The sequence below is a fragment of the Rhinolophus sinicus genome, chromosome 15 (assembly GCF_057876585.1).
Source record: "Rhinolophus sinicus isolate RSI-liver-muscle chromosome 15, RSI-T2T, whole genome shotgun sequence".
In the NCBI taxonomy this organism is placed as follows: domain Eukaryota; kingdom Metazoa; phylum Chordata; class Mammalia; order Chiroptera; family Rhinolophidae; genus Rhinolophus; species Rhinolophus sinicus.
Window position 1 is genome coordinate 66,646,591 of NC_142515.1, and position 25,332 is coordinate 66,671,922.

Here is a 25,332-nt window from a genome sequence, read left to right on the forward strand (position 1 = left end):
AACTGCTCGAAGCTCAACTATTTGAGCTGAGGCTGGAGGTGTCTGCACTCTATTGATGACCTTTTTATTGAGTGCATAGACAGCTACACCATTACTAGATCCATCAGTAAAAATATTAGGTACAGCAGGAAGAGGAGCATGTGACACAACTGAAGGAAAAATAGGAGCATGATGCTGAAAAAATTGAAGCAATTTATGCTTGGGATAATGATTATCCAATGCTCCTGCAAAACCAGCCAATGCAACAGGAAAGCTATCAGTAAACTGCATCAAGCCTTGAATTTGGATTTTTGTAAAAGGAACAACAATAGAATCTGGCTCTTTTCCATAATATTTTCTAGCTTCTAAGCGGCTTTCTTGAATTAAACTAGCCACAAATTTATAATAAGGAGTGAGATTTTTCTGAGCAGTCACAGGAAGATGTATCCATCTAAGTGGCCCTTCTTGCCACAAAACTGCAGTGGGTGTATGCTTAGTACTTAATACATACACATCCAAAGATTTATCATAATCAAAGAAGGAAACATGTTGTTTCTGGATAGCCTTCTCTACTTTAAGGAGCGCTTCTCGTGCAGGCTCAGTAAGAGACCTGGGAGAGGTTGGATCAGAATCCCCTTTCAAAATTTCAAACAATGGTTTAAGATCTCCAGTAGTTAGTCCCAAAGAAGGACGCAGCCAATTAATATCTCCCAACAGTTTTTGAAAATCATTAAGAGACTTAAGATGATCTTTTCTGAGTTCTATCTTTTGAGGGGAAAAATGTTGAGCAAACAATTGAAATCCCAGATAAGCATAAGGCTCACTTCTCTGTACTTTTTCTGGTGCAATAATAAGACCTGAGGCCAGAAGGTTTTTTTTCATATCTACAAAGCAAGCTAACAACATTTTTTTTTTTTTACAAGCCAACAAGATGTCATCCATATAATGAATGATATACACAGAAGGAAATTGTTTTCTGGTGTTATCAATTGCTTCACTAACAAACTTTTGGCACAAGGTGGGGCTATTTGCCATGCCCTGGGGAAGAACCCGCCACTGATATCTCCTCATGGGTTCCTGAAAGTTCTGGCTAGGAATACTAAAAGCAAATCTCTTACAATCTTGGGGATGAAGAGGTATAGTGTAAAAACAATCCTTTAAATCCAGCACTATTTTATAAGTGTCCTTTGGTATAGCAGAGGGATGAGGTAATCCTGGTTGCAAAGCCCCCATAACTTTTATAGTTTCATTTACTTTTCTTAAATCCTGCAATAATCTCCATTTTTCTGATTTTTTTTTAATTACAAAAATGGGTGAGTTTCAAGGAGAGGTTGATTCAGTTATGTTGCCTTGTTCAAGCTGCTCCTGTACTAGCGCTTGAGCGGCCAAGATTTTTTCTTTAGTAAGGGGCCATTGATCTATCCACACAGGCGTATCAGATTTTCAAGTAATTGCTTCTGCTGTTTTTTGGTGGAGTACAGGTAAGTCTATGACCCCTGGGAAAAATACCCTAAACCTGTTTTCTGTAAATTAGGATTGGGTGAAATAGGTTCCTGACGTCCTTGTCCTGCGCTCCCTAAGCCTTTCCTGGGAAGAAGCCCCTGATCAAACATCTGCTGAGTTACTTGAACACTCGGGCTGTAAAGATAAACTCCCATATTGCTCATAATATCACGTCCCCACAAATTCACCGGCAGACCGGGGATAATATAAGGCTGAAATGTTTTTTGATGACCATCATCATCCTGCCATGATAACAAATTACTACTTTGCTGTGGGGCGTGAGACTGACCGATACCTTGCAGGCTTGTACTCGTACTTTGCATCGGCCAATTAGATGGCCAATGTTGCGCAGATATGCAAGATACATCAGCTCCAGTATCTAAAAGTCCCTGAAAATCTTTCCCATCAATCTTAAGCTGTAAAACAGGTCGATCTTTTTTTATTTCTTGAACCCAATATACATCCGAGGAACCAAAGCCTCGATTTTTCCGTTTTTGATTTTGTTGGTTCTTTCCTATTTTTATTCTAGGGAGAATTATTAACTGGGCAATTTGCATTCCAGCAGGTATATTGGAAATAGTTAATGGTGAATGAACCATGATCTTAATCTCTCCAGTAAAATCCTCATCAATAACTCCCGGGGAAACTTGAATTCCCTTCATGGTCGTACCACTTCTCCCTAATAAAAGCCCAACGGTTTTTGGCGGCAGCGGCCCAAAAACCCCTGTGGGTAGGGCTTGCATTTCCATTTCAGGAGTTAATACGATGTCGGCGGTGGAACACAAGTCCAATCCTGCGCTGCCTGGGGTTGCGCGGAATAAATCTGTGATGTATTTCCTCTCTGAGGTTCGCTCCCTTTCAGTTCGGGGATCTGCGGTGCCCCATAACATTGCTGATTCGGGGCCTGGGGCTGGCCCCTCACCCAGTTTCCCTGAATCGGGTTCCCATCTTTATCTGTCTTAGATTTACATTTATTAGCCCAATGTTTCCCTCTCCTGCATTTAGGACAAACATCTGGAGGTTTCTTAACAGGAGCAGCTACAATCCCTGTTTCTCCCTTATCGGGGCATTGAGCCGCTCGATGTCCCTTCTTTCCACAAGTAAAACAAGCTCCAGAGCGACTCCCTGCATTGAGTCGTGCCTGTTGCCATAGCACTTCCTTCATAGGTTTTCCCTGAAGAGCAGCCGCTATCGCTATGCCCTGGGTAAAAGAGGAGCCCACATCAGTGCACAGGCGAATGTAATCAGATAAGGTTCCTTTTTTCCTAATTGGCCTAATAACAGCTTGACATGCCGAGTTGGCATTTTCATAGGCAAGCTGCGTTATAAAGGACTGGGTAGCAATTGACGTCCCAAAAATCCTTCCGGCTGCGGTGGTAAGGCGAGACACAAAATCTTGGAAGGGCTCGTCAGGTCTCTGTCTTATTTGAGATACATGCTCCTCTTTACGGGAGGTATCAGGCAGTATTCGCCATGCATCTTTAGCTGCTACAGAAGTTTGTGCATAGGCGCCCGGGGCAAAACCCATTTGGTTTTCTATATTAGCGTATATCCCTTCGCCCGCTAACATTTCAAAAGTAATGGGGACTCGCCGCAAGGCATTCTGATTAGCCTTTTTTTTGCAATTTTTATAAAATTCTGATTTCCATAAAAGGTAATCGCCCCCAGAAAGGCAGGCATGGGCAATATGTTTCCAATCCTCAGGGGGAGTTGCCTCTCCTGATAAAGCGTCTAAAATTGCCATGGTGAAAGGAGCTATGGGTCCATACTGCACGCAAGCCTCTTTTAACTCTTTTATTTCCTTCCATTGAAATGGCTCCCAATGCCGAACTCTGACTCCCGTTTTCCTGTCAATTCTATCAAAAATAGGATAGACCCCGAACTGCTCCGTAGATTTCCCTTGCCTATGTGCTTGTTCACAAGCCATTTGAAGTGGCGATCGCACAACAAAAGAATCGGATTCCGGTTTGATATAACCCGGTGGAGGCTGTGTGGGCTTCTCCCAGACAGGGGGCTGTAACGGAGGATCCCACATACCGGGGTTCTCAGGAGGCGGGGCAGAAGGATCGAAAGGGGGATCCTCTCTCCCCGGATTCCAAGGATCCTTGCAAGAGACTCGTGAGCCTCGAGGATCATTTCCTTCACTATTTGAAACCTTAAGCTCTATTAATTGTCCCTGAATCTTTTTTATCTGTTCCGACAAAGTAAGAAGAGCATCAGATGTCGGTCCCTTTTCTTGGGCCATAGCTACGACAGGAGGATATTTATCCCTATCATCTTTAGCAGCCTCATCCTCTAATTCTTCCTGGTCTCTAGGGCTCAAATTTTCCCATATGTCGTCTGGAAACTCTTGAGCAACCGGCTCTTTGTTAACTTTAAGAACTCCCTCTAACAACTTTGCGCCCCCTCCCTCCTCATTGCCGGCTTGTTTTACTTTCTCTAATTTGCATTCCTCATGTTTAAGGTTCAAACAGTCCCGGATTAAAGTCCACAGTCCAAATGTTTCAATCGGAACCTGCTGAGGCCCGTGGACGGTGTAAAAATCCTTTAATTGTTCTCCCACTTTCTGCCAGGTTTCCAGGCTGACCGTTCCTTCTTCAGGAAACCACGGGCAGACTTCCTTTATAAAGTCTAAGAATTTATCTAACTGCTCTCGGCTCATACGACTGCCGCGAGCAGCAAGCAGTTTCTTAAGTCCTCTAACATACAGGTCCTTGCTGCTGGCGTGACCCATCCTTTTTCCCTAACTCGGCCCTTCTTTCAAACAAAGAAAAAACACTCAGGTGTCCTTCTGGCCGTGTCCCTTGCGGGGCCAAATCCGTCTTAGCTAGAGGCGCGCCGGTATAATCCCCCGGCCTGGTGGGTTGTAAAGCCCAGTCGCCGTTATGCCATATGACAGAACCGGAACCGCAGGTTAGGACCCAATCAAGCTCCGTAACACGAAGTCGTGGAGCTATCACTCACTCACACACTCACTCACTCGACCGAGGGGACAGTGCCTTGCTCACCGTGCATCCACTGATTAGCTCCAATGAGCTGGGCCCTTGCCACACGGTGTTCCTCACTATTACCCCTATATCCAGTCCCTGTTCGGGCGCCACTTGTAGCGGGCCAGCCGCCACGAGTCGAACGGTTCCTGACAAGGGGAGTGGGAATGAAAAAAGGCACTCACACTTTGATGATGGCGATCGCGGACCCCAGTGTTCCTGGAGACCCTGAGTTTATTCTGTCCCCAGAATTTATACCTTCTGTGGACGTGCAGTTTAACAAGTACAAAAATGCATTACCTAGTTAACAGTAAAACTTTAACTTTAACACAGGGGACACAAAATTTACTGAAACTCCCAAATGTAATTATCTTATCAATAGCCCTGATAGGCATCAGCCTTCTGTTCTGGGAACTGGCCACTCCCACCACATTCCTGAGCAGCATGCAAGCTCTCTTCAGATGCAGACAGAGATAATTGCCTCAGGGGGAAAAAACAGGTTAAGCATAAACCGAGCCATTCTGTTAAGGCTTTAAAGTTAACTGCTTTAAAGTTAACTGCAACCATGGCTCCCCACAAATATGATTTCACTTATATGGGGAATCTAAAGAACAAAACAAACAAACAAAGAAACTAACTCATAGATACAAAGAACATGTTGATGGTTGCCAGATGGGAGGGGATTTGGGGATGAATGAAAAAGGGAAAGTGATTAATAAGTACAAATTGGTTGTTACACAGTAGTCATGGGGATGTAGGCTATTTCATAAGGAACATAGTCAAAAATATTGTAATAACTATGTGTGGTGTCAGATGGGTACTAGATTTGTTGGGGTGATAGATGGGAGGGGTTGGGGAACCGGGTGTAAAAGGTGAAGGAAGTAAAAAGTACAAACTGAAAGTTACAAAATAGTCATGGGGATGTAAAGTAAAGCACAGGGAATATAGTCAATAATATGGCAATAACTATGTATAGTGCCAGGTGAGTACTAGACTAGTCAGGGGATCATTTCTTAAATTATACAAATATCTAACCAATATGCTGTGCACCTGAAATTAATATAAAATAATATTGAATGTCAACTGTAATTGAAAAATTAAAAAGGAGGAAAGATGAAGGGGAATAAGATGTTCAAATATCCAGGTATAAAACACGTCATGGGGATGTAATGTACAGCCAATAATATTGTGATAATGTGGTGGTGCCAGATGGTTACTGGACTTATCATGGTGATCACTTTTTTAGGCATATAAATGTTGAATAACTATGGTGTACACCTGAAACTAATATGTTGTATGTCAGCTATATTTTAATAAAAACCTTAAAAAATATTTTATTTTAGTCTTATATTTCTTTGAATCCCCCTTTCCAAGAAATGTAAATTGAGTGTTTTCTTTTGCTTTCTTTAAAGTGTTTATTGATGACAAAACACTTTATGTAAATTTTCATTTAAGTATTGTTTTCGTAAATATTACAGAATTTTATATGTAGTATTATTGAATAAACATTATGTTGCTATATTCTTTTTTATTTATTAAATTAATTGGGGTGACATTGGTTATTAAAATTATATAACTTTCAAGTGTACATTTCCATAATACATTATTTATATATCATATTGTGTGTTCACCACCCAGAGTCAGTTCTCCTTCCATCACCATATATTTAACCCCTTTTTTCCTCTTCTACCACCCCCCTCCTTTTCATCTTGCAGTCTGGTACACTAAACTGTTGTCTGTGTCTATAAGTTTTTGTTTCTTTTTTTAGTTTGTCTTGTTCTTTTCTTGCTTTCAGTTTTATATGACACATATGAGTGAAGTCATACAGTTCTTGACTTTTCCTGTCTGATTTACTTTGCTTAGTATGATACTCTCAAAATCCATCCATGTTGTTGCAAATGGTACTATTTCACCTTTTCTCATAGCCAAGTAATATTCCATTGTATATGTGTACCACATCGTCTTTATCCAATCATCTATCAAAGGACACTTTGGTTGTTTCCATGTCTTGGCCACCATGAATAAAGCTGCAATGAACATGGGGGTACATATATCATTATGGATAAATGTTTTCAGATTTTTTGTGTAGATACCCAGAAGAAGGATTGCTGGGTAGTATGGTAATTCTATTCTTAATTTTTGAGGAACCTCCACACTGCCTTCCATAACGGCTGCACCAGTCTGCATTCCCACCAACAGTGTATGAGGGTTTCTTTTTCTCCACAGTCTCTCCAACACTTGTTATTATTTGTCTTGTTGATGATAGCCATTCTAACAGTGTGAAGTAGTATCTCATTGTGGTTTTGATATGCATTTCCGTAATAGCTAGTGAAGTTGAGCCTTTTTTCATATATCTGTTGGCCATTTATATGTCTTGTTGGGACAGTGTTTGTTCAGGTCCTCTGCCCATTTTTTAAATTAGATTGTTTGATTTTTTTTTTTTTTTGAGTTGTGTGAGCTCTTTATATAGTTTGCATATTAACCCTTTATCAGAGACATTGTTTGCAAATATCTTCTCCCATTCAGTTTGTTGTATCTTTGTGTTGCTGATGGTTTCTTTTGCTGTGCAAAAGCTTTTTCATTTGATATAGTCCCATTCATTTATTTTTGCTTTTACTTCCCTTGTCTTTGAGGTCAAATTCATAAAATCCTCTCAAACCCAAGGTCTATAAGTTTAGTACCTATGCTTTCTTCTATGCAGTTTATTGTTTCATGTCTTATGTTTAGGTCTTTGATCCATTTTGAATTAATGTTGGTATATGGTCACAAGATAAAAGTCTAGCTTCATTCTTTTCCACGTGGCTTTCTTATCTCCATTGTATGTTTTTGGCTTCTTTATCAAAAGTTATCTGCCCATATTTATGTGGGTTTATTTCTGGGTTTTCAATTCTATTCCATTGGTCTGTGTGTCTGTTTTTCTGCCAATACCGTGCTGTTTTGATTATTGTTGCTTTATAGTAAAATTGAAATCAAGGAGTTTGATACATCCAGCCTTGTTCTTTTTTCTTAGGATTGTGTTGCTGTATTCTTTAATGTCCCATTTTAGCGAATTATTTTTGAGAGAAAATAAAGCAAGTTTTAAATGGTACAATTTTGTAATTCCTATTGAAACATTCATTGTTACTAGTTTTCCTACATTGTGAAAATGTTCTATAACCTGTAAGATTTTTTTGTCGTTTTTTGTAATGTATTGGTTCTCTTCATGTCATAAGGAATTAAAATATTTTGTAAAATTTTTAGACACTGAAAGGGTCTAAAGCTCAGTGTCTATCAGTGGTTAATTCTATTTTATTATTTTGTAATCTACATTTACCTTTTTCTAGCTTGATTTACTATAAATTGATAATGAAAAATTCAAATTTCTAAGTAGCATATATTGTCAAATATTCCTTAACTCTAAGTGTTATGTCTTTATTTCAAAAAATAACAAAACTCATAGTCTTAAAAACATTGTATTTTACAGACAACAGTTTAGTGGTTACCAGAGGGTAAGGGGGAAGGAGGTGGTAGAAGAGGACAAAGGAGGTCAAATATATGATGATGTATTATAAAACTGTACACTTGAAACTTATATAACTTTAATAACCAATGTCATCCCAGTAAATTTAATAAATAAAAAAACATTGTCTTTAATATTGATCATAATTTTTGTTAAATGCTGCACATATGTAGACAATTTCCATTGACTAAACAATGGTTTTTTCACGTTAATGTGAATGCCTCTGTTCATATTTTATAAAGCCTTTCTGGGTTATTTTGTTTCAGATGCACCTGTTGCAGTCCAATTAGCATCTGGTCCAGAAAACACAGTGAGCTGGAAGGAGAATGATGCTTGAGTCAGACCTGGGCAGAATCCCTGATTGACCACTTACTGGTGTGAGACCCTGAACACATGATGGACATCTCTCTAAGGTTGGGGGAATGGCAATGCCTGCCACATCAGATTGTTGTGAGGTTAAATTATATATAACATACATAAATGTATACATAGATACACCTATTTCCAAGAGCAGCAGACTTGGGACTGTTCCCAAGTCCATTCTTGAGATGGGTACCTAATATGCCCAATGGATTATATTTTTTAGACAAATCAACATTTAGGAACCCATACCGGAAATCCAGAGGGAAAAAAATGTCACCCATTATGGTGTGACAGAGAGGGAAAAGTGGAGGTCATAGGTCCAAAAAATAGTTAAGAGCAAAATTGGAGGACACGTGTTTGGTGGAATGTGGGAGATGAGAGGGGAGCTTCATTGCCATCAGAGGATGCATATTGTGGACATTCCAATCCAAGCCCAATTTTTTATGTTTCTTTGTTTATTTGTTGTCTGTAGGTGAGTGAATGTATTCCCATTTGCTTCCATCTTTAACTAAGCTTAATCAGGAAAACGGCCCAATTTTGATCCTATTATGTTTGTTGTCCTAAAACAGTATTGGCCTCATTTAAAATATACCTAAAATTTGTGAGGGGTGTAAATGTCTAACTATTACATTGTTTTGTACACACGTGTGTGTGTTTGTGTGTGTGTGTTTGTGGTGTTCCATCTATTTCTCTTGGTTATTCAGATTTGTTAGTAATATATCCTCTACTATTGAGATTTGGTGGTTTTCTTTAATCCCCCATTACTTCAAGTAGTTTTATGGCCCACCAACAGGTTTTTAGCTGTCAACAAGACATTTGTTGTATGTTCATGTGGTGTCTTCTGTTGGACTCCCCAGAAAGTAAACCCTGAGACAAAGATGTAGGGGCAAGTGGTTTGGAAAGCACAGTCAGGCAGTGAGAAAATGTGCCAGGAAAGAAAGAAAAATCAATTGAGGATTCATCAAAGAGTGCGCTAACGCTGTGGGCAATGGGTGGGAGCCCACTGGGGCCCTCTGAGAATATAGAACACACTCCAGAATTGTCCCCCTAAGAAGGGGGCAGCTGGGATGTTTTTCCATGAATTCCTAAATCCTCATTGGTGGAACGTGGCTCCTGAACATGTCAAATCCCCATCACTTGAGGCCTGCAACTCAGAAAGGCAGGCAAGTTCCTGTGGTCAAAGAAAGTCCTCAGGCAAGAAACTCAGATTCTTGAGATGGGAACACTCCACATATGGGAACATTGTCCACTGAAGCTTTATGTGAACTCAAGAGATAGGAGAGGGGAACCAACAGAATCTGCTAAATGAGGTATTTTATAAACTCTCATAGGAGCATCAGGGCTTCTGCCAACTGAATGTCTCTGAGAGTGATTACATCACAAGCCTATTTTACAGCCATCTTTAGGGGTTGTGCCATGAGAACACTTGCCCATGAAGACTTCCAGGAATGTGAACAATAATGTCATTCCAAAATTATAGCAGTTCCTCCTTCAGTTGTACAAAAATTACAGAAAAATTTCTCTAATTTTATCGGTCAGTACTTTTAAATATAAAATATTTTCCAATTAAATATTTTAAAGTTTTATCACTGAAGGCATTCTGAAAATGTTATTCAGAAAAAATGTAAGAATATGCTTTTCAGCAGCTCATTTTATGAATTAAAAACAATTCATTCCAATTTCTTGTGCAGTAAATTTTATTTTAAAAGCATTTTAAATAAACCTGCAAGTTCAGAATCAAACACTGGAAAAGTCATAGATAAAAGTTTACTAACATCTGAAATGCTAACAGACTACAGAATTTTTAATAGTTGGAATTTTTAAATAGTTGCAGGATTCCAAATATAAAAAAGGAAAAAACAACACAAAAAATTATATGCTCAGATGAACACATTGACATATATTTGCCATATATCCAAACTTTTTGAATAAAAAATGTATTTCAAAATGCCATAGCATAAAGCAGTTTCTCCATGAAAACCCATTTTTTAATAATTCTTAATTTTTCAATTGCAATTGACATACAATATTATATAAGTTTCAGATGTCTAATCACAACACAGTGATTAGACATTTATATAACTTACAAAGTGATCACCCTGATAAATCTAGTACCTACCTGACACCATACATAGTTGTTACAATATTATTGACTATATTCCTTATGTTATACCCTACATCCCCATGACTATTTTGTAACAACCAATTTGTATTTCTTAATCCCTTCTCCTTTTTCACCCATCCCCCCAATAGGCCTCCTATCTGATAACCATTAAAATGTTCTCTGTATCTATGACTTTGTTTCTGTTTTTTTGTTTGTTCATTTATTCTTTTCTTGAGATTCCACATATAAGTGAAATCATATGGCATTTATTTTTCTCTGTCTGACTTACTCCAGTCAGCACAATGCCCTCATGTTTTTGCAGATGGCAAGATTTTAATCTTTTTGTGGCTGAGTAACATTCCACTGTATATATGTACCACCTCTTGTTTTTCCATTCATCCATTGATGGACACCCAGGTTGCCTCCATATCTTGGCTATTGTAAACAATGTGGCAATGAACATATGGACGCATATGTCCCTTTGAAGTAGTGTTTTGGGTTTCTTCATATAAATACCGAGAAGTGGAATTACTGGGTTTCTTAGTCTCTTGTTATAGCCTTTGTTTTAAAGTCTATTTTATCTGGTATAAGTATTGCTACCCCAGACTTTTTTTTCCATTTCTATTTACATGAAGTATCTTTTTCCATCCCTTTACTTTCATTCTGTGTTATTCAATCTGAAGTGAGTCTCTTGTAGGCAGCATATGTAAGGGTTTTGTTTTCTTCTTCATTCAGCCACGCTATGCCTTTTGATTGGAGAATTTAATTCATTTACATAGAAAGTAATGTTAATAGACATGTAGTTATTGCCATTTTATTCATATTTTTATTTTTTATTTTAATCATCTTAAAGCAGTCCCTCTAACATTCCTTGTAACATTGATTTGATGGTCATGAACTCCTTTAGCTTTTTCTTATTTGGAAAGCTCTTTATCTGTTCTTCAACTCTGAATCATAGCCTTGTTGGGTTGAGTAATCTTGGTTGTAGGTCCTTGCTTTTCATCACTTTGAATATTTTGTGCCAATCCCTTCTGGCCTGCAAAGTTTCTGTTAAGACATCAACTGATAGTCTTATGGGAGCTCCCTTGTAGGTAACTAACTGCTTTTCCCTTGCTGCTTTGAAGATTGTCTCTTTGTCTGTAACCTTTAGCATTTTAATTATGATGTGTCTTGGTGTGGGACTCTTTGGGTTCATCTTGCTTGGGACTACTGTGCTTCCTGGGCTTGTATGTCTATTTCCTTCACCAGGTTAAGAACATTTTATGTCATTATTCCTTCAAATAGGTTTTCAATTCCTTGCTCTCTCTTGTACTTCTGGTACCCCATGACATGAATGTTGGTACGCTTAATGTTGTGCCAGAGGCCCCTTAAACTTGCCTCAATTTTTTTTAATTCTTTTTTCTTTTTGCTGTTCTTATTGGGTTTTTCCTGCTACCTTATATTCCAAATCGCTGATTCGATCCTCTGCTTCACCTAATCTACTGTTGATTCCCTCTAATGTATTCTTCATTTCAGTTACTGTATTCATTTCTGAATGGTTCATTTTTATGTTTTTTAGCTCCATTTTTATGTTCCCTATCTTTTTGTTGAAGTTCTCCCTGAGACTGTTGAACATCCTTACAACAAGTGTTTTGAACTTTGTGTCTGGTGTATTGCTTGTCTCCATTTTGTTTAGTTCTTTTTCTGGAGCTTTGTTCTGTTCTCTCATTTGGGACATGTTTCTCTGTCTCCCCATTTTGGCTGCCTCCCTGTTTTTTCTTTCCATGTATTAAGTAGGGCTGCTATGTCTCCTGGTCATAATAACGTGACCTTGTGTAGTAGGTGTCCTGTGGGGCCGAGTGGTGCAGTCTCCGTGGTCACCTGAACTGGGTGCACCAAGTGTGTTCCTGTGTGTGTTGTGTGTGTCCTCCTGCTATTTTTGGTTGTTGTTTGCACATCAATAGGAGGGACTGACCCTTGGGCTGATTGGTTGTAAGGACTGGTCATGACTACAGTGGAGGAGCTGTTGTGCAGGGGCTGACCCTACAGAGTAGGATTTGCTTTAGCAGGGCTCTGGTGCCTGCCCAGTCTACCCTTTGTGTGTTTGTTATTTGTTGAGGTGATTGGGTGGTGCTCTGGTGTGGACTGAAGCTGGCCAGTGGGTGTGTTCATTCTAGGGCTTCTTGGGAGGGGCTTTGTTGCAGGCCAAGGTCAGCCACTGCCTGTGCCCTGACCAGGGCCACTTGGTATGCACTACAGAGTAGTGTCCAGATGGGTTGCCACTTGTGCTGTGCTTGGAGGTGTCTAGGAGAGGCTAATCTGTTAACTGAGGCTAGTTACTGCTAATTTCAGGCTTGGGGTTGCTCACCAAGAGGTACCTGGCATGCCAATGCCAGATGCTGCTTGTTTGGGGTTTGTGACCCTTTCAGAGGACTAAGAGACATTAGGATATTAGGAAAGTCTTCAGCATGAGCCAAGACAGGCCATTTGGATGGAAACCCACTGGGAGCGGCTTGGGTGGACCCACAAGTTGAGTGAAGTGGAGTCTCAGGGAATCACCAGGGCAAGATGAAACATGTTAGCCAGGTTGATGGAGACTCAGATGTGGCATCCTCCTGGGTCTGCACACTGACTGGGGTTAGGGCTCAACAAAGGAACAATCACTTCTGCCAGCACTTCTATCTGGGAGAAAGCTGCCTCTCCAGCCCTCGCCCTAAGGCCAGACAATTTAGTTCCTCCCTGTATGTCCCTGGCAACTCTTGAGCTGCTGCCCCAGCACTGGAGCTCAGAGCAAGTGAGTCAATTGGTGAATAAGTCCATGCACAGGCCCTTTAAAAGGAACACCTAGGATTCCAGCCACCCTTCATCTCATTCAACCACAATCTCTGCTGGTTTTCACAGCCAGAAGTTGTGGGGACTTCTCTTTCCAGCACTGAAACCCTGGTCTGGAGAGCCTGGTGTGGGGCTGGGACCCCTCATTCCACACAGGGGGACCTCTGCAGCTGAGATATCCCTTCTGATTTTTAACTGCCACATGTGGGCATGGGGCTTGCCCATTACACATCTCTGCCCTTCCTACAAGTCTCAACCTGCCCTCTTCTGTATATCCTTAGTATAGGACTTCTGTTCAACTAGTCTTCAGGTGATTCTCAATGATGGGTGTTCTGTAGCTTAGTTGTAATTTTAATGTGGTCATCAGAACCGGTGAGCACAGCATTTACCTACTCGAACATCTTGACTGAAACTTAAAACCCATTTTCATACTGCTCTGAGAACAGCAGACTTTGACAATGTCTTTACATCAATTTCACATTCATCCTGTAATTTATCTTTTCTCCTTTCAAGTACACACTGGAACTTCTGTTTTCAGAAACTTCATAACCCATAAAAAAAGATGCACTCAAGTCATAGTAATCCTGTCAGATTTGAATATTTGGAAAGATACTTCTGTTGCCCAAATATGTGCCACCACCTCCTCCACTGGAATTATATAAATATAGTTAGCAGTAAGATGAAAGTTTCTAAAATAAAACAAGTCAATAAAGTTGTTCTTTGGTCCTGAAGAACTTAGATCTTGCAAGATTTTCAAGACATTTTTCAAAGCTCTTGGGAATCTAGAGAAATACATGTGTGAACTACCAATTAATCTGCCACAGGTCATAATCAGTGTCTTTCAAGACAGTTCTGTGTTGGGTTTGATTTCCAGTAATTTGGAAGAACTCTAATGTTTGTTGTAAACTCTCAGTGTAAGTGAGATAACTCCAGGTCTGAAAATGACCACTTCTGTTCTACTGTAGTTTTATAAATAAGTGTGTTGAAATCTAAAAAAGGAAACTAATTGAAATTAATCTGCTAACCATCAAATGACACTTTACTAGTAACATTCCCTTGTTTGTTTTGGGGGAATAATTTTTATCTTCAAGTGCAAAGACTCATGGGTTTCAGATTCAACTTTTAAAATCATTGCAGAAGTTTAGGACAACTGCAAAACTGGGGGAACAGTCCCAAGACCACCTTCACTCTGATATCAATTTCAAGTATGGGAGATTCCCAAAACTACCCTAATTTTTTATAATTTTCCACAAAGACTCACAGAACTCACTGAAATATGCTGTATTCATGGTTATGGTTTATTACAGGGAAAGAATAGAGATTAAAATCAGCCAAGGGAAGAAGCACATGAGGCAGAGTACAGGAAAAGTACCAGACATGGAACTTCCAGTGTCCTCTCCCCATGGACTCAGGACAGCATTGTTTTCCCAGCATTAATGTGTGACAATACACATATAATATTGCCAACCAGAGAAGCTCACTCGAGTTTTGGTGTCCAGAGTGTTTATTTGGGCTCCATCATACTAACATCATTAATCGTCTACCTGGCTGATCTCAGTTTCCAGTCTCCATCCCTTCTCTAGGACAACTGATAGATAACCTGTGACCCAAAGCCCCCACCCTACATCACATTGTTACTACCAGGAGTGCCCAGATCCCATCCTAAGACTATCTACTGTGGAAGCCTGCACCCTAAATTACATTTTTCAATTATCCAATGTGACCCAAAGCCCCCAGGCAAACGAAGACAATCCCTATCAAGCATGGCATCACAAGGGCTAAGAGATCACCTCCCAGCAACCAAAGATGGGGATCAGACCTTTTTTTTTGGTGGGTGGGGGTAGGCCAAAGTTAAATTCTTTACTACACAATCATAAAAATTAACTGTATTGTTCTGGAATATGGTTGAAGCTTTTAAACTAGCAACAGCATTTTCCACTTATTTTAAAATAAAAATCATTATTTTCTACTTCATTTATAATAATTAAAAACAAAGCTAATTTTTAAGTTTTGATTGGAAAATAAAATGAATAAGAAGGAAAAAATGAAAATGGGAAGGCAGATTATTTGTATGTTCCTACATTTATCGTGCATTTTAACATCATCACCACACACTGCGGCAATGCCACAGGTCCCTGGATGATCGCCTAATGGGTAAGGGCAGGCCCTATTCAACAGGTGGGAGGCTGAATGAAGAAAGGCACAGCTAGTAGTTACATGGTAGAGATAAACAGTGAGAATAAAAATCTATCTGAGCCTGCACAAATAGCTTTCATGAGAATAGCTTTCATGTGCCTTAAATAGCTTTCATGAGAATAAACGATTTAGATTTGAATAGTTGAGGGAGTTATGAGGTTACAAAAGTAAAGATGCACTCTAGATATTATTAAGGCCAAATTATCAGTATCCTGAATTTACACATCAGGTGAGAATATTGAGATCAAACACAAGACTTGTTTGCTCGAGGGGACAAAAGCAACTGCAAAGCACAGGAATGGCTTGTCCAAGGAGAGGCCAGGATGATTTGCAGCTCTGAGAAATAGCTGGCAAGTCAAGACACACTCGGATGGCTCTAACCCAGGGTTCAAGACAATTGCACCAAAGCACAGACTCCATTATTTCTGGTGGCCCCGCTACTTGAGCCTGGCCACTAAGCAGGAGGGCCTGAGAGGCAAGCTTTCTATCAAGCACTGGCCTCAATGATGGACATGGTGAGACGTTTTCAGAGGGAAGGGAAGACTGGTTAGTTCAGTGAATACACAGAATACTGGGATGGGGGGATGTATGAGGTCAGATCAAAATACAGGGTGAATGTTTAAATAACAAAAATTACAATAAAAGACACATTGTCATTAACCTCCTCAAAATACTCCCTCTCAGTTTGAACACACTCATCTCATTTTTCTTGTCACTTTCTGAAGCAGTTCTGGAAGTCCTCTTTCATGAGTGTAAGTCCTCTTTCGTTTCATTCTACGAGTAACACCAAGGCAATGTTAATTGTGTGTGGTTTTTTTTACCTCGATGGAATTGTGTGAGCTGAGTTTGTACCCAGGAACACTACAGTGAACTCTGAATATTATAAGGGCTTATTAGAGTGTTTAAGAAGCAATGTGCATAGAAAATGGCCTTTAAAGTGGGCAAACGGTTTCATCCTCCATGATGACAACACATCGCTTCTGGTACAGCAATTTCTGTGAAATAAAAACATTACGGTGTGTCCTCATCCACCTTATTCACCGGATCTGGCGTTGTGTGACTTCTGGCTCTTCCCCAAAGTCAAAATGACCATGAAAGGTAAATGTTTTGAATCTATTCAGGACATTGAGGCAGCCATGACAACACAACTAAAGACATGAAAGAGGACTTCTAGAACTGCTTCAGAAAGTGGCAAGAATGATGGAATAAGTGTGTTCTAATTGAGGGGAAGTATTTTGAGGGGAATTAATGGCAATATGTCTCTTACTGTAATAAAATTTTTTTATTTAAACATTCACCGTATTTGTTGATCACACCTCGTGTTTCTTTCCCAAATGGTTAGCCTTCTGTCATAACACCATTTATTGAATTATCTGTCATTCTGAAAAGTTTTGAAATACATGTGAAGTGGGGGAATAGTTCTTTGGCAATTTTTCGAATTCACACTGCTGCCACCCTCACCCTGCTCCCCTGCCTCCTGTTGAGGGTGTGCTTTAAAGGCAGGTAGTGGTTGAGGAGTGGGCCTGAGGTAGGATTTGGGTAAAGGCTGCTAAGTGTGCCTAGGGAGCATTGGGTTTCATCACCTCCAATCCTAACCACTTTCTCACCCACTTTGCATTCAATGTGTCTACTTTCCTGAGACTCTGTAAGAGAATTATGGAGATTTAAGTGAGAAAAGTGACTTCAGCCCCCCTTTAGAGGCACCTTTTCCCACCAAAGCTTTGTCATCTACTTTCACAATAGGATCTAAAAGTTTTCTTAACGTCCACAGCTGATCCTGACCTCAGCAGAGCCCATATGCCCAAGAGTGACTTCTATGCACATGGTACTGTTTATCAGCAGAAGAACTGACTGTGGGCCCTGGAGCTTTGGGGATGTCACGCATCCTTATGACACAGCCTTGGAAGAGAAGGGAGCAGAGACACCCATACAGCACTGCCCAAACAGGCAAGAGGACTGGCCTTTGCTGTATTCCCCTAGGCTTTGGAAACTAAAAGTGTCTGTAGCTGATCTAGAAGGAAAGAGAGAGCGAATGGTGATTGCACCCTGTCCCCTGGTACCCTACCCCTTTCTCTGTCTGACAAGAACAAATGACGGGAGGCACCAAAGAAAGTTCTGCAGTCATGCTGAAGGACTTGTCAGGAAGGGGCGACTTCAGGGCACTTTCCACTACATACTCAGGTACTTTGTGAGATGGCTGCTGGCCCAGAGTTTGAGGAAGGTGGTGTGTTTGTCTTCTCAACTAGCTCCCTCCCTAGGACAAGGGAGTGTATCTTGTTCACATTTGTGTCCCCAGTACCCAGCACAGTACCTGGCACTTAAAATGGGTTTAGCACATACATGTTGAATGAGCTTAAGTAACGATGTGTTATTAGTAATTGCAACAACTAACATTTAGGAATCAACTTATTACTTATGTTTTTGTATACTGTGTGAAATTAAATTGTTTTGTTTTGTTTAACAGATGAGTGGCTTTTGGCTAGAGGACTAGGACAAGAAAGAGGAAGTATTCCTTCTGAACACATCAATATTCTTCTTTCAAAAAGATACACCAGTCTCCAAATGGGAGCTCTGCAGGAAGGGATCCCAGAGAGGACACTGAGCAGAAGAGCTCCAGGATGAGGGGAAAGGCCATGGGAAAGGGGAGAAAGTCCCAGAAAACAGTAGCTTCTGCCATGAGGAACTGTAACGCCACTCTCCCATCCCAATTCCCTCTTGGGAAAGCCAGGATGATAGAAGAGTGCATGTGAAGGAGGCTTAGGGCATTTTAGAGAGCCTTTATCTATCTCATTAACGCTAAAAAGCAAACTTGCCCTTTCCCAGTATCACTTACAAGGCCAGGGACTTTACTGCCTGTGTTTCTGTGACTCTTCAAAGAACCCTCTTGAAGTAAAGCTCTTGCCCCATGTGCTGAGTGATTTTCAGGGCTTACAATTTCTCAATGTTTCAGTCACATCTTCAGTTAAGAAAAATCTAATTTGTTATCCTAGAAAATCCTGTGTTCTCTCCATAATTCATTGGGTATATGCAGAACGACTTTTTCTGGGTTCACTCACATACCTGCCTTTTCTCTGAGGAAACAGGATAGGGGATCGCCTGGCCTGTACCCTGTACCCTGGCCCTTCCAAGAAACCTTCATCTGGTCCCCGTCACTGTCACCTGACCCTATCCTGGGCTCCCTACCACGTAAGAAGCCCGTCCTGAGTCCCGCAGGTAGCCAGTGGTGGAGCCAACATGCAAATTCAAGACAATTGCAAAGCCTGCTCTCCTACCCTTATCGGGTGCGAATTCTTACTAAAGGGAACTGAAGGCAAGAGCTCTCCAACATTCTGAAGCATCCTCCTCCCAGTCCCTCGAAATTCTCCTGTGGTGTTCTAAATTATCTTTTCCCCCAGTCTCTGCTTGAAATATGTGCTCCATGCTTCAGAGACCTAATTACAGAACACGTAGTCTTTGCTCGTGCAGCCGCTCAACCCATAAATCCTAAGTACCCGACGTTATTAACCGACTTCTTTATCAGCCGACTTCTCCCCAAGATTTTGTTTCCTTCCGCAGTGCCTCCAAAAACCCTAGACTCCCGAGTTCCTGGCTCAGCGGACAGCTTCACCAGGATGCCCCAACCGCCTCGGCTCTGCGTCTGCAGACAAGTCCGCGCGACAGGCTGGGGGCCGCAGTGAGAAAGCCTGAGAGCGGCTGGGCGCTGCCGAACTACGTTTCCCACAGTGCTCCGGGAAGCCGGGGCCGCCAAGGCCCGAGGACTGGCGGGCGGGCCCGCGCGGAGCCTCCTGGGAGTTGTAGTTTGGTCCGCTCGCGCCGGCGCTGCTGTGGGTTCGGCGCCGGCCTTTGTCTATCTGCGGGCACGCGCCGCTGTGGTGAGTGAGGCCGCCGGCCGGGTCAGAGCACCCAGGCGAGTCGGGCCATGCCAGCATGCTGCGGCTCCCGGGCCTGCCGCGGCACCCCCGACCCTGAGCAGGCCGCGCCGGCCCGGGCCCCGAGGGAAGCCAGCAGCGAGGGGAGCGGTCTGCGGCCGGCAGAGAAGGGTCCAGCTGGCCCTGAGAGCAGGGTGCTGAGGTCCAGCACGCAGGGCAGGCCTGGGGGCCTGAGGCGGGAGGGAGAGTCTGCTCCGAGGAGCAGAGGCCCCTCCGACCGCCGCTCCGCAGGTCAGGGCGTGTGGAAGGCCCGGCACCCTGGAGACGCGGGAGGGGAGGCCACAGGCAGGTGTACCCCGGGCCTGCGGTGAGGGTTCAGAAGACAGGGGACGTGCAGTCTCTAGGGAGGGTAAATGGAGAAAGGACAAACTCCTCCGGGTGGAGAATGGGAGAAAGCACAAGGTGAATTCAGGCTTGTGGAGGAGATCATCACCCCTACCCAGAATCGCCTAATCCGGAAACTATGCCCCAGGAGGTTCCGAGACAGCAAAGTCGAACCTCCTCTTCTCGTCCTTTCCTTTTGAGGGCTTTCAACTTTAAGCCTTAAATCTGTAGGTCATGTCAGAGACCATTCACGTTTGGTTCTTTTATTCTCCTGGGAGCTACTTAATATGACTCTGTTATTAACCTGTTTAGTAGGTGTGGAAATGGAGTCAGGGCTCTTTGGTTATTTGTCCAAGGTCACGTGGGGCAGTGGGTAGCCAGTGCAAAGAATCCAAGCCTCTCGTGGCCTAAATCTGAGCTTTTCCAAAGGATAAATAGACTTTCTGGTAGGAAAAGCAATATTTTCTATTATAAAACCACTTTCTCCAAAATCTTCAGGAAACTGATTCCTCAGACGTGATCTAGGGAGAAAAATAAGACAATTTCCCTTTATTAATTGAGGAGGTTCCTGAGATACAGCTGAATTGTTACTTGTTGAAAATGTCACAGTACGTGGAGAGGCACAGCTATAAATTCTACCCACTTGTTCTGACCAAACTCTATTTGCTGGATTCCTCAGGGACAGAGTCCAACCTCAGACAAAAGGTGCCAGGTACTTTCCACTGACTCTTGGTGGGTGTGCAGTTGTTGAGTAGTAACACCTTGAACTTCCAAATGAAAGTCCTGTAGTATCCTGGCACTCTGATAGGGGATTCCTTTGTAGCCCGTACTCCAAATTGGAGGTGTCCTCCAAATCAGAGTTTAAAATGCCTGTTCAGTCATCTCAACGGGAAGCAGAATGTGCAGTTAACAAGAAGACCAGGTCTTCAGTTAACAAAACAAAGAACTGTGTATCACACTGCTATTTCATTAAATCAGGCAGCCAGTATTTGATGGAACATATTAAAGGAAAACAAAGATTATATATTGAACCACTGTATAAAGTGTAAGAATTTAGTACTTAGGGTCCTGAAGTAAGAAGAGAATATTTAAAAAAAGAAGAAGAAAAGAAAGAAAAAGGAAAAAAAAAGATAATGTGGGGTGAGAGGATTCCTAGGACCTAGAATAGTAGTAAAATCTGGTCAAGCCCTGTTCCATTCCGTTCTATTTTATACGAATTTCCACCAGCTCTTTAGCGATGAGGAACTAGAGAACTGTCTAGTGTAAAGTCATAGGCTGTGGATTCAGAAAATCCTGGATCTAAATCTTTGTTCCACCTTGATTCCTTACTGGCTCTGAGAATTTGGGCAAGTTATTTATCCTAATTGGAGTGTTTTAGGCTGTGTTTTAGAGTCCAAAGTAGGTCTTCCTCTTCCAAGTATATTGACAAGCATTTACTGGTACAGTTCCCTCAGAACTGGTATTCTCATATCTCGAAGAGTAGGGGAGGGGAGGGTCTGGGTCTGGAGCCTCCTAAGAATTGCTTAAAGGTAACATGAAATCTCTTGTTCTGTCCTTATAACCTAGGGGGAACTGAAGAGGAGAGCTAGAGACATTTCCATCACAGAACCAATCATGAAGGCTGAAATGTTGAGTTTTTTTAGATTCTGAATTCCTTTGGAGGCTATACAAAATAGCAGATGGTTAGATGGGGGAAGGAAGTGGAAGATCCCAATCACACGCCAAGGCTAAGGAACACCAGGAGTGACCATTATCTTGGGATTGGCAGGAAGGATGTGTGCTTATGTGCTCTCAACTTTTCCACCTCCTGCTTCCTCCTGGGCTCATTTGTGTATGGTCATGGTACCTTTCAGCCCATTTTGCAGTTATAGTATTGGTGATTAATATTACATCAGGCAATCCAGAGTTCCTCCATTTACTCATACACCAAACAGGAGTTCCTACTGATTTTATCCTTTTCACTCATCAATTCTCCTGTTCTTTCCTGTTTGTTTTTGTTTGTTTGGTTGGTTTTTTTCCTCCTCAGGTGTTCAAGAACAGCCCATGGAAGCATCCTATGAAGAGGTGGTGATTAAGGTCATACAGCAGGAGTGGACATGTTTGGATTTCCAACAGCTACCCTGCTGGACTGTCATGGAAGATATACCCAGAATGTAGCGTTTTTCAGTGAGTGAGTCAGTCGATCACTTGGGTGCCCTCAGCTCACTGTATGCAGTGCCCATGTCCTCAGCACTGGTCAGCAGGCTGAGGAAGCAGAGGAGACATTCCTTTGGTGGAGTTCACCATTCCTGGGGGTTACAGAGAAAGCCTGCAAGCTGGAGTCAGAAATAACAGTAGAAACTGCAGAACAAGCCTGATGTCGAGGTAAACTTGTAGTAGTATCTCAGAGAATGGATGAGCAGCTTTAAATCTCAGTTCAATCACTGAGTAAGGAAGGGTAAGGGAGAGGAACAAAGAGTGAATCTCCCTAGGATGACTCCAAGAAAACTGTTAATAGGGAGAAAATGGACCCATATTTAAAGGGCACTAGGAGGTTCAGATGTAAGACAATATTGAAAAATTCAGATGCAATGTCAATATTTGCATAGGAAGTGTTTGAGAATAACTTCAAAACCAAAATTGGTTTCACCATAGCATAGTAGACTGAAATAGCATGAATTTTAAAGGAAAAATTCCTTGGATCAAATTCTGTAATTTTTCTGGCTCTATCTGTGGTATCAGACAAGTTTTTTTAACTTCCTTGAACTCCAGGGTCTTCATCTGTAAAATGGGACAATAACCTGCACTGCAGTGTTGAAGGAATTAGACGTCTGAAGTGGATTTCTCATGAAGCTAATGAAATCTAAGTTTCAGGACCCCTCCTTTGTATTGGTCTCTTCAAAGCCCTGTCCCTACTTTTATACTTTTTTCTTAATGGAGTGCCTCTAACATTTTAAAGCTTTAAGCCCTATACAACCTGAATCCATGCCTGTTCGGAGTCAGATAAAACTTGGGTTTGGGGTCCTATGTAATCCTGTAGTTTTCTTAACTCTTCTGAGTATGTTTTCTTATCTGTAAAATGGAGGTATTCATGTCTACTTCATAAAAGTATTTGGGAGCCTATACTAAACAAAATGCAGAGGCAGTATACTACTGTGGAGCATGCCTGTGTTTGAATTCCATCTCTACACTTACCTACCTGCATGACCTTTGACAACCTCCGTATGCTCTCATTTCCTTATCTGTAGCAATCTCATGGAATTGTTTTCAGGATTAAATTATTTACTCAATGTTCACAGTATAATGTCTGGCACATAGTAAGAACTCAAAGCATGGTTTCTTTTTCCCTGTTCTTTTCACTTGGCCTATTGCTGCATCTTACATGACTTCCCTCTCATTTTATCAGATGTGATGACAGAAGCACACCACAAATATGATCACTCTGAGGCCACAGGATCCTCAAGCTGGGATTTCCAGAATTCATTCAGAAGAGAGAAGCTGGAACAAAAATCGCCAGATTCTAAGACACTACAGGAAGATGCACCTGAAGTGAGACAGAGGGTCTATGAGTGCCAGGAATGTGGAAAATCCTTCAGGCAAAAGGGTAGTCTAACGTTACATGAGAGAATCCACACTGGTCAAAAACCCTTTGAGTGTACCCATTGTGGAAAAAGCTTCAGGGCCAAAGGCAATCTTGTTACACATCAGCGAATACACACAGGCGAGAAGCCCTATCAGTGCAAGGAGTGTGGTAAAAGCTTTAGTCAACGAGGTAGTCTGGCCGTTCATGAAAGACTCCACACTGGACAGAAACCCTATGAGTGTGCTATTTGTCAGAGAAGCTTCAGGAATCAGAGTAACCTTGCTGTTCATAGAAGAGTTCACAGTGGTGAGAAGCCCTATAGATGTGATCAGTGTGGAAAAGCCTTCAGTCAGAAAGGAAGCTTAATTGTTCACATCAGAGTCCACACAGGTCTGAAACCCTATGCCTGTGCACAATGCAGGAAGAGTTTCCATACCAGGGGAAATTGTATCCTGCATGGCAAAATCCATACAGGAGAGACACCATATCTGTGTGGTCAATGTGGTAAAAGCTTCACTCAGAGAGGAAGTCTGGGTGTGCACCAGCGAAGCTGCCCACAAAGGCTCACCCTTTGACCTCTCTTTGTGAATTAAGAGTACAAAATCCTCTGAGATCAAGCAGCCTATCCAATTCTATGGAATGAATGGAGACTCAGAAAAACCATCATTGGGTAGAGCAAACTGACTTTTCTCCTTCCCCCCAAAGAAAAATAAATGTCTTCTTTATTATCATTATCATATATGTTTCATAATTTCTTTCAGTTTATTTTGATCTCACTTCCCAAAGGTACTTCCATTAATCTAGTGCACACATGGAGATTGTTTTGTTTATAGCAGATACAGATTTAAAATTTTTAGTTGAAACCATCAGCCTTTAAAAAAATAAGCAGCCCTTTATCAATCCCAAGCTTCTCTACATATTCAAATTAATTTTGTTTTGCATTCAAGATGACCAGGCAGACTCCATAAGGAAAACCTAACTACTTTAATAATCCTCTTATTGAACATTGTATTACCTGGGTAATACATCCCCTGCCCAATAACCTATCCTAACAAATCGCCCATGTCCATAGCAGAGGCCCTATTAGCCTTTCCTTACAAAAGAAGATTTTAAGCCTGCAAAGCTTTGGAGTCTATGCACTGTGATTTACTTCAATCCTCCACTGCTAACTGGGGTAGAGATAATTTGCCTATAGCTAACGAAAAGAAACTGCAATTTTTGAAAATCCTAAGCCTATTATCATTCCCTCTATTAAACTGACATCTCCCTGGTAGACACAACATTCAGTCCCTTTTTTGACAACAGTAGCAATATCTCAAGGTTGAAATCACCTAGAAAGGACATAAGTGTCCTTATTAAAAAGTCCAGATTTGTAGTCAGTAATGAAGTTCCAGTCCAACAACACTATCTCTTCCTCCTAAACACACACACACACACACACATTTATAAAGCAAACCCACTCTTTTTTTTTTTTTTTTTTCACCTATAGTGGATGAGACTTATAGACTATTGGAGAGAAGTTGTGCTCACCTCCTCACATGACCACATCAAAATTACAGAAAAACTACTCTTGAGAACCACCTGGAGACTAGCTGAACAGAACTAAGAACATAAAGAAGCCACTTCGAGACTGGTAGGAGGGGCAGAGATGCAAATAAGTCCTATCCTACCCCCATGTGTGGTGGTTAAGGACTGAGAAGGATATCGCAGCTGCAGAGGTCCTCCATAAGGAGTGAGGGGACCCAGCCCCAGACTGGGATCCCCAGCCCAGAGCACCAGTGCCAGTAATAGAGTCCCCCACAAAATCTGGCTGTGAAAAATCAACAGAGATTCCATCTGGGTGAGATAAGAGGACTGCTATAGATGCAAATATCCTCCTAAAGGGCTAAAGAACAGATTCAATTGCTCATAAACACTAGCCCTAAGCTCCAGCAAAGGCACAGCAAAGTGCCAGGGACATATGGGGAGGAAGTGACTTGTCTGGCTGCAGGGCAAGGGCTGGATGGGGCAGCTTTCTCTGGGACAGAATTCTTACAAGCATCATTGTTCCATTGTTGAGTCTGCTACACACACAG

General features: G+C 41.6%; 1 protein-coding gene and 1 long non-coding RNA gene across 6 annotated transcripts in view; both read left to right on the top strand.

Moving 5' to 3' along the window:
• The window catches only part of LOC148755198 (uncharacterized), a 34,727-nt gene extending 17,106 nt beyond the window's left edge, over nucleotides 1-17,621 (top strand). Inside the window, exons 3-4 of the long non-coding RNA XR_016018819.1 lie at nucleotides 8,235-8,381; nucleotides 17,214-17,621. This is a non-coding gene — a long non-coding RNA (uncharacterized LOC148755198). The remainder of the gene's footprint in view (nucleotides 1-8,234; nucleotides 8,382-17,213) is intronic.
• A 1,539-nt stretch (nucleotides 17,622-19,160) lies between these two features.
• On the top strand, nucleotides 19,161-23,994 carry ZNF32 (zinc finger protein 32). Of its 5 annotated transcripts, none has more exons than XM_088792162.1 (3): nucleotides 19,161-19,314; nucleotides 21,722-21,861; nucleotides 23,081-23,994. In XM_088792162.1, exons 2-3 carry the CDS (start codon nucleotides 21,792-21,794, stop codon nucleotides 23,830-23,832), a joined length of 822 nt encoding a protein of 273 aa, XP_088648288.1. In that variant the 5' UTR covers nucleotides 19,161-19,314; nucleotides 21,722-21,791; the 3' UTR covers nucleotides 23,833-23,994. The 5 variants fall into 5 exon arrangements, with proteins under 5 accessions (XP_088648288.1, XP_019569813.3, XP_019569814.3 ...); XM_019714254.3 differs by lacking the exon at nucleotides 19,161-19,314 and adding an exon at nucleotides 19,321-19,656; XM_019714255.3 differs by lacking the exon at nucleotides 19,161-19,314 and adding an exon at nucleotides 19,321-19,602.
• The last annotated feature ends 1,338 nt before the right edge of the window (nucleotides 23,995-25,332 follow it).

What these genes read in the sequence shown, in the direction of transcription:
- ZNF32 (XM_088792162.1), top strand. Translation starts at nt 21,792, where the DNA reads ATGTTTGGATTTCCAACAGCTACCCTGCTGGACTGTCATGGAAGATAT. An exon ending in CCAGAATGTAGCGTTTTTCA is followed by an intron (nt 21,862 to 23,080) that starts GTGAGTGAGTCA and finishes TCATTTTATCAG; the next exon opens with ATGTGATGACAGAAGCACAC.